The sequence below is a fragment of the Nycticebus coucang genome, chromosome 5 (genome assembly GCF_027406575.1).
Source record: "Nycticebus coucang isolate mNycCou1 chromosome 5, mNycCou1.pri, whole genome shotgun sequence".
NCBI classification, from domain to species: Eukaryota; Metazoa; Chordata; class Mammalia; order Primates; family Lorisidae; genus Nycticebus; species Nycticebus coucang.
This window is the reverse complement of record NC_069784.1, coordinates 115,171,548-115,180,745: the sequence shown is the minus strand read 5'-3', so window position 1 is coordinate 115,180,745 and position 9,198 is coordinate 115,171,548. Positions and strand designations below refer to the sequence as shown.

General features: G+C 40.4%; 1 protein-coding gene across 1 annotated transcript; it reads right to left on the bottom strand.

The window, feature by feature from the left end:
• Nucleotides 1–1,855: 1,855 nt before the first annotated feature.
• Nucleotides 1,856–6,485, bottom strand: SMIM28 (small integral membrane protein 28). The gene is made up of 2 exons (XM_053590612.1): nucleotides 6,375–6,485; nucleotides 1,856–2,239 (listed from the first exon to the last, which is right to left on the bottom strand). Exons 1-2 carry the CDS (start codon nucleotides 6,483–6,485, stop codon nucleotides 1,856–1,858), a joined length of 495 nt encoding a protein of 164 aa, XP_053446587.1.
• Nucleotides 6,486–9,198: the final 2,713 nt, after the last annotated feature.

Below are 9,198 nucleotides of genomic sequence, written 5' to 3'. Positions count from 1 at the left end.
GTTATATTTTGCTTTAGTCCTCAAAGATACAACTATTATCTCTATCGGATTACATTTAAAAAGAAATGTAGGGTGGCGCCTGTGGCTCAGTGAGTAGGGTGCTGGCCCCATATGCCAAGGGTGGTGGGTTCAAACCCAGCCCCGGACAAACTGCAACAAAAAAAATAGCCGGGCGTTGTGGCAGGCGCCTATAGTCCCAGCTACTCAGGAGGCTGAGGCAAGAGAATCGTGTAAGCCCAAGAGTTAGAGGTTGCTGTGAGCCGTGTGACGCCACGGCACTCTACCCGAGGGCGGTACAGTGAGACTCTGTCTCTACAAAAAAAAAAAAAAAAGAAATGTATCCTATTTTGCTTACTTTGTTGTTTTAAACTTTACCACATTGTCCACCTAGCATAACAACAGTCATGCCAACATTGATTTTTAAAAAGCCAACAGTGTTTGTTCATTTATGTTGTCAAGCTTTGCATTTTGTATTGTGAGAATGATAAAAGTTGTTTTCAAAAGACTCAGTGAAGAGTTGGAGAGCTATGCAATACATGCCACAGGCAAGTGGGCATGGCTGGGTTCCAATACCACTCCCTCCTGTCCTCCCCGATACCCCCAGGGGTATTCCCATGTACCTTTCAAAGTGGGAATAACCCACCTCTGTCTCCCCCCCATTGAAAAACCACCGAGGGAGATTCCTATCAATCGTAAGTCCACTGTACTCAACCTGCTAAGCACCTGCCCACATTGGGGAGTGTGGACAGAAATTCCACCTGTGCCATTTCTTGGGAGAGTATTTGGGACAGTGGAAGGAGCTTCTGTGCAGGACAGAGGGGCCAGGCTCTGGTCTGAGGTCTGCCTTCCACAAGCTATGTAAGATCAGACAAGTCTCTTAACCTCTCTGAGTGCTAGTTTTGATGGCTATAAAGCAAAGAATTTGAACTACATGGTTTATTAGGTCCCTGTTGAAGCTAATTTGTTCCTCTTTACTGCATGGTCCAAAATTTTGACTTTCTTTTTCCAGTGTTAAACTGATCACTGCTGCATGGTGAAGGCTACACTCATAGGGTAGAGACTGTACAGTGATGCCATATAATAAGATGATAGGGAGTGACACCTGTCAAGATAACATGTTGTAGCAGCAACTCTCTCTTTTGCCACTGCTCTGTCAGGCAACCCGGATGATCTAGGGTAAGACAAACCCATATGACTAAACCGAACCCTTCCCCCATTCTAGGAAGCAAATCAGCAGACAAGCAAGGGTGACACCACAAAGGAGTTAACTTTGGAAAGCTTTATTATTATTATTTTTAACTGAAATGTTTGCAAACATCTGCACATTCTCAATATTAAGTTTCCTTGTTAACACTTTCCCATTCTTTATAATGATTGATCCCATAGCTCTAGAGATGTCCTTCACATCTGTCTAAAACTGTGCATTCTGAAGTGTTCACACAGAAGTGGAACAAACCACGAGACCCTGAAAAACTGGTATAGGAAGAAAAATTTCATTTGGTTGCAGAAGCAGTTACCTTTGGCTGACCCAGCGTTTTTCTTTTTTCTTGTCCTTCAGAGCTGGTTCCTTTGCCCACCAGCAGTTCAAAACATTTTCCCCTCAACTTATGTAGACGTTTCCTATTTTTCTCAGCAGAGTTATATATTTTTAGGAGAGCCAAGTCATCTTTAGAAGAACCTGAGGAACTTTTCCCTAAGGAACTGGAAAATAGGTTGACTAGTTTGGCATTCGTCAAGGTTCCCCCAGCCCAGAGTGTCCTGTTTTCAGGGCCTCCCAAGCATGGTGGTTTTGGAGGCCGGCATGCCCTTCTCCCCTCCGCGTGGGGGCTCTTTTCAAAGATTTTAGAAGAGTGGTTTATTCTTGCTCATTTGATCCAGGCTGGCCCCCCTCATACTGAAGGACTGTATCTGGGGCCTCTTTCCCAAGAGGATTCCTGGTGGCCTCTTCATAGGAAGGCGGTGAACACACAGAGAGGAGGGCTGCCTCGGGGGGCAGAGGGGAGTAGGGGAAGGCCTGCTCTCCACTCCAGGGTAAGCCAGGCAGGAAGTCCGTCACCTCTCCTGCAGGTGGGTGCTCAGGGAGGTCCACACTGAAGACCTGGCCCTCGGGCCGTTGGGACTTGCAGCGGCGGTACAGGAAGAGCAGCAGAAAGGCCAGGAAGAGCAGGATGGTGGTGGGAAGGAGGATGCACAGGAAGGGCTCCATGTCCTCGTGGGAGGAACTTAGCCTCCGGGTGTCCTGGAGTCAGGAAAGGACACTGAGTCAGGAATGGGGCTGGGGGGAGAAGGCCTCTGCATTTCCAAGGCAGCTGCCATTCCTCTTAGTATTATGGGTCACGCTCAAAATACCTGTCATCAGTCACTTAAGCTATTCAACCTACGTGAAATAATGTTAATTTACATGGTCAAGTGTGAATTCAGAATGTTAAAAAAGGATGCCTTGATGATATCCTGCACAATTTCCACCAAAGTAAAAATATTCGAATACAATTTTACTTGGTGGGTCCACCACTCATTCTTTGAATGGACGTTCTTTCTGTCTATTTACAATGAGACCGATTGTGATTTTTTGCCACAAAAGGATCATATAGGATTTAAGTTCCTTAATTCTGGAACAAAAGCTCACATTATGTGTTCTTATCACATAAATATTTGAAGTCTGCTTTGCTTTCAGGTACTTATGCTGAATGAGATATTTTAATTCTTTAATTTTGTTTTTATAGTATTTTCAGGGTAAATGTAGAAGGTTTTCAACTCTTAAAAAGAATTACGGATACATTATTGGGCAACCTAAAAGGTATTGATTTTATAACATTAGCTCACATAGATAATGGTGATTTTTGCTATTGTAAATAATATAATGGATGTGAAATGATGCTTTCACAGCAAGGTAGGAAAGAAGTGTTAAAAAAAAATACTGCTCCTAATTGCATACACCCTGCTTTTAATAAAACTACTAAGAAATAGTGAAGTATTACAAGGTTTCTTTATTTTATATAAAGCCCACAGTAAGAAGTATAAATGTTAGTATCCACGACTATAGAAAAGAAAACATTTCAGTCTTATAATTGTGTTTAAAATAAGGAAACAAAATATTAAGCTTTCCTTATTTAAAATAAAACCTTATAATTAAACTATTAAAGCTGAGGTTCTCTCCTTAATTTTGGTAGAAAGCACAAATATTTTGCTGGTTATGACCTGATAAGAGAATAGCTTAGCTATGGTTGCTTGAGGAATCTTTCTTTTTTATTATTCCTTAAAGACTTGACAACTATGTGTGTTGTTTTTACTCAGGATCAAATAGTTTATTTAGGGTGCTGATGGCTCATGTCTGTAATTCTAGCACCTGGCAGACTGAGGCAGCAGATTGTTTGAGCTAGGAGTTTGAGACCAGCCTGAGCAAGTGCAAAGTGTCAGGTTTCTACTAAAAATAGAAAAATAGCTGGGTGTTGTGGCACAAGTCTGTAGTCTCAGCTACTTAGGAGGCTGAGGCAAGAGGATCGCTTGAGCCCAAGAGTTTAATGTTGCCACGAGCTATGATGACACCACGACACCCTAGCCTGGGTGACAGAGTGAAACTGTCTCTAAATAAATAAATACGTAAATAGGCCAGCCCTGGTGGCTCATGCCTGTAATCCTAGCACTCTGGGAGGCCGAGACAGGTGGATTACCCTGAGCTCACAGATTCGAGACCAGCCTGAGCAAGAGTGAGACCCCACCTCTAAAAAAAAAGCTGGGCATTGTGGTAGACATCTGTAGTCCCAGCAACTCGGAGGGCTGAGGCAAGAGGATCATTTGAGCCTAAGAGTTGGAGGTTGCTGTGAGCTGTGACACCAGGGCACTCTACCTAGGGCAATAAAGTGAGACTCTGTCTCAAAAAGTAAATAAATAAATAGTTTATTTATTATTTATACTACCAGATACTTTGTCCTTGGTAAGATATGAGTTAGGACATAGTAGATTAAAGATCATAAATTAAGGTTTTCTCGAGAAGCGGAACATAGTGTTTGGGAGTTGACAGTTTTGGCTTTGTATCCCAGTACAACCTTCTAAAATCTGTGAGACCATGGACCTCACTTGCCTTCCCTGGGTTTGGGTTTTTTCCTCTCTGAAGTGGAATTAATAACATCTGTTATTGAGGATTAGCATGAGAATTAAATGAATTAATACGTGTAAGGCACTTGGTGAATAGTATATATATATATATATTCTTAGTATCTATCTATCTATATACATACACACACACACATACATACACACACACATATATTTTTATTTATGCTTTTGAGACAGAGTCTGTGTTACCCTGGGTAGAGGGGCTATGGTATCATCAGAGCTCACAGCAACCTTAAACTCTTGGACTTGAGCAATCCTCTTATTTCAGCCTCCCAAGTAGCTGAGACTACAGGTGCCCGCCACAATGCCTGGCTATTTTTAGAGACAGAGTCTTCCTCTGGTTCAGTCTGGTATTGAACTCGTGAGCTTAGACAATCCACCTGCCTCAGCCTCTCAGAGTGCGAGGATTATATGCATGAGCCATTGCCCCTGGCCATTGTTTATGTATTTATAGTCTCAGGGACTCAACTGTTGAAATTTACTAAACATAAAATACTAAAGATAATTAGAAGAAATCTGGAACATTATTGATAAGGCTAGAAAATACAATTAAGATAAAATCTGGTATTACTAAACTTATATTTTGATAAGTATGTATTTTCAATAATATTTTGACAATATTAAGGCTTTGTGTGTGTAACTGCGAAATTTCTAAAGTATGGATTAAAAAAAATAAACTATGGATTCAATCTGTTTTCTCATACATAATTTAATTTAATATCAGAATTCCTAACTTAAAATCTGTTGTGACATAATAAGAACTTTGATTATAAAACCTACAAGAATAGATGCACCCCAAAACTGCAATTACTTCAATTAAGAAATCAAATTGGACTAAAAAACAAACTGTAATTTGTTTTCTCTCTCTAGATGAATCATTAAAAATGTTAGATATTATCTCTTTGAGTACTTCAATCCCAATAAACATGGGCCATTATTCATAACCTAGTTTTTTCATTCCCTATCAATAATACAGATAATAATTTCTGACAGGTTGTTGTTATCAGATTTTAAATTCTCTTTTATCCTGTAAAAAATGCGTAAAGAAAGACACTTAATATTCCATTTAAAAGGTCTTATGTAATAGATCCTATTGTTGGTAATTATGCTACTTAAGATATTATTAATACCGAGAAAGGAGAAATTCCATACATAGTTCCTGCTATGATCAGTACCTCCATTAGCAGATTTAAATTTGTCCACATTCCGAGTGGCAGTAGAAGACTGTTACCTAATCCAGCAGACCAGGACAATTTCCTGAGATGACTTCTCCAGTGAAGAGACAAACCGAACCATAGGATAAATACAATACGGTATTCTTAATTTGCTTGTTATTCATGGTATATTGGTTAAAATTGTTGTATTTTAAAGGATATCGTCTTAAGTCAAATATCCCAATTTATTCACTAGTCTCAAAGTTGTTTCTTAACTTTTCATATTTTTTGGCTGTGAATGTTGACTCAATGGCTTTGTTGTTCACTAAGTATTTTAAAGAAATATCCAATTAAAAGTATAACTACGGAAGGATATATCAATATCTGTCTCTGTAATTTTTTTTCTGTAAATGGTGGTTTTGGACAACTTAGACACCATAATCTTACCCATTGATTTTTCTGGAAACAATAGGCTGATCTCCCTCTCTTTCCTGTAGTCATAGGTGTCACTCATTCCTCCTCCAATTATAAAATTCTTAATTTTTAGATTACTGCAACTATTTTTTCTTAATGCTGCCTCAGATGGAGACTCCTTTGGTGATTTGCCAGACAGATCAGAGCAGCTGCTGCTTTTCTTAAAGAGAGACAAACCCTCTTTAACCCCCTGTTATCCTTCCTGAAGTAAGATGCTTGGTTTCTGCTAACTGGTAGGAACAGTGGTCATTACACTGTCGAGAATCAAAGGGAGTCTCTTGTTTTTGCATATCCAGCCACTGCCTACTGAGCAAAGAACAAAGTCATAACACCAAGGTGCAAAACTGTGTTGACTCCAGGGTCAGGTGTTCTTCAATATACCTGATACATAAAGGGTTCTTAGGATATATTTGTGCCAAGATTTAAGTGAAAGCATCATTGTCAAAAAAGAAAAACACAAATTTCAAGTTATTCCTTTCAGACCATGCCAATCAGTGAATTCATATTTTTTCATCTCCATAAGGCAAAATGTCGCCATTAAGTTCTAAGATATTGAGAATATAGAATTCTAAGATATTGAGAATACACAATCCTAAAGAAAAGGGTTAACGTGAAGTCATAGGCACAGACCTGTAGCTGGGTCTCCAGAAGAGGCAGGCTTGGTTCGCTGGTTAACCACTCATGTGTCCCCCTGCCAGCGTGGCCAAACTTCCTCCAGCTGCTGCCCAGCAGTCCCCGCATGGTGTCATCCAGCTGAGGCCCCGACCACCCTTCCACGTTGCTGCCCAGGTCCCAGCAATGCTGCTTGCTCCTGGCTGGGATCCAGTTTGGATGTGCTTGGCTGATGGCTGTTGGTAAACTCGTCTTCTGCTTAGTGGAAACGGGAAAGAAACCAACCAGAGAGACCTCTTGGGACCGCCTTCTCAGGTTCAGTGCCTCTGAATTGTTTTTGTGGCCTTTATCACTAAAAAGGTTAGCATCAGATATCAGACATGGAAGAGGTTCCTCCCCATCAGAACTCTATCAGTATTATTGCCGTGCAAAGAATGGTCTTGGTGAAAAAGAGCTGTTTATATTTAGGAGGTAAACGTCTCCCTGCCCTTACCACACCCTTCTCCAGAGACATGTGTGATCAAGAAAAACTACCCAAGCTGAATTCCCGTTAATTGTTTCTGGATTCTGTGGTACAGACAGAAGAGGTATCTGGTAGAGAAGCAAAGACTCATTATTGATATTTCACTGAATTATTTAGAAGAAAGATGCCTAATGATAAAATTGTACAGAGGCCAGATAGATCATAGCTTAGATTGGATAATGTTTCTGATTTCAGTTTTTTAAAAATTGAGATTACCAGTATCTAAATAATCTTCCTTTTGATTATCTTGTGAACGCTATAAAATTATTGATCAAGCTTAAAATAAGAAGGTTTCGATTTAAATGTTTGCTGAGTTGACCTTAGGGTGCTTGATCCAATGTATTTATTATTTAACATTTAAGGCATGGTAACTTCTCTTTCTAGCAGAGTCAACTTCAGCTTTGAAGATTTACTTAAAATGTTAGAACTCCATGTTGCAACTATGCACATGTTTATCTGAGCGTCATTTCTGTACAAGTGATTGTCAGGATGTTGAAATAATCATTCTTTTTTTTGAGACAGACTTTCACTTTGTTGTCCTGGGTAGAGTGCTCTGGTGTCATAGTTCACAGCAACCTCTAACTATTGGGCTCAAGCAATTCTCTTGCTTCAATCTCCCAAGTAGCTGAAACTACAGGCACCCGCCACAACACCCGGCTATTTTTAGAGATTGGGGTCTCGCTGTAGATCAGGGTGGTCTGGAACCGGTGAGCTCAGGTGATCCGCCCACCTCAGCCTCCCAAAGTGCTGGAATTACAGGAGTGAGCTACCTTGCCTGTGGCCTTTGAAATAATAATTTTTGACAGGGATCGTATTTTTTTGTTCTTGGTTAGTATTTTCAACTATTGGTTCATGGTGGTCTATGGACAGGTTTTCAGGGTATGATGGACTCTCTAAACTTTGTGGATACGTGTGCAATTTTCTTGGGAGCATCCATTGTTTTCATTACCTTTTCAAAGACCGCTGCCCTCCCCAGTAGCTTTTGATACTTTGTCAAACTTCTTATTTGTGGTAAAAGTTTGCATTAAGTATTCAGTGCCTCAGTAAGTATTTTAGTAATGAACTCCTTTTTCATTTCATTGTTCTAGTTCTTACTGTGGAGTAAACTGATTTTATACTTTTAAAATGTTGCTTTGTTCCATTGATGTGTTTCTGTTTTAAGTGAATCCTATGTCCCTACCTCTGGGACATCAGAACCTCCTCGTGCCAGTGGCTTTGCCAGTACTACGGCCTCAATGTAGGTCACCTTTCTCTCTTGTCTACTTATTTCAATATGCACTTTCATTTCCTGGGAAGCAAGTTGGAAGTCTGGATATAAAAGCATTAAACATGCATCTGGAATGTTGACTCTCTTCTAGTAGTGAATAAATAAGACAAAAATTCTTGCTTTTATAGATACATTTTTTTGGTCCAAGAGAAACAACAAATTACACAAAATGTATATCAGAAAGTGATCAGCGCTATGGAGAAAAAGCAGAAAAGGCGGAGAGTAAACACTGAAGGAGGAGGGCACTTTCAGGGGGAGACAAGCGGGGCATCACAGGGAGTCCTATTTGAGTAGTATTTGAGCAAAGACTTTGAGGTTGCAAAGGATTGAGCCATGATGATACTTGATAGAAGAGCATAGCAGGGAACAGCCAGTGCAAAGGCCCCGAGGCAGACACATGCTCTGGTAACTTCAATAAATGACTAGTAGTCTGGGTGGCTGGAGCAGTGAGTTAGGAGAACAGTACAGGATAAAGTCAGAGAGGATATATAGGGGCTGGGGAGACAGCATAGAATTCAGGATTTATAGAGCCTTGTAAGAATTTTGGCTTTTACTGTAAGTGAAATAGAGGAAGCATACGGAGTATTCATCAGAGGAGTGGCAAGATCTGACTTGCATTTTAAAACGATCACTCAGGCCTCTGTGTTATATATAGATATAGGATTAAGGGCAAAAGCAGGGAGACCAATTAGGGGTTCTTTCAGTAATTTGGGGGGGAAATACTGGACTAGAATATTAGCAGTGGAAGTGGTGAGATTCTAGATTATAGACTGTTTTTTGGGGTAGAGGCAACAAGATTTCTGAAAGAACTGATGGTGGTCTGAGATCTAGAAGGATTCTACGGTTGTAGGCTTGAGTAACTGGAAGGATGATTACTGTCATTTACAGAGAGGGAAAGACTGCGGGTGGGGTGGAGTGGAGTTTTTTTTTTTTTTTTGAGACAGAGTTTCACTATGTCACCCTTGGTAGAGTGCTGTGGCATCACAGCTCACATCAACCTCAAACTCTTGGGCTTACGTGATTCTCTTGCTTCAGCCTCCCGAGTAGCTGGG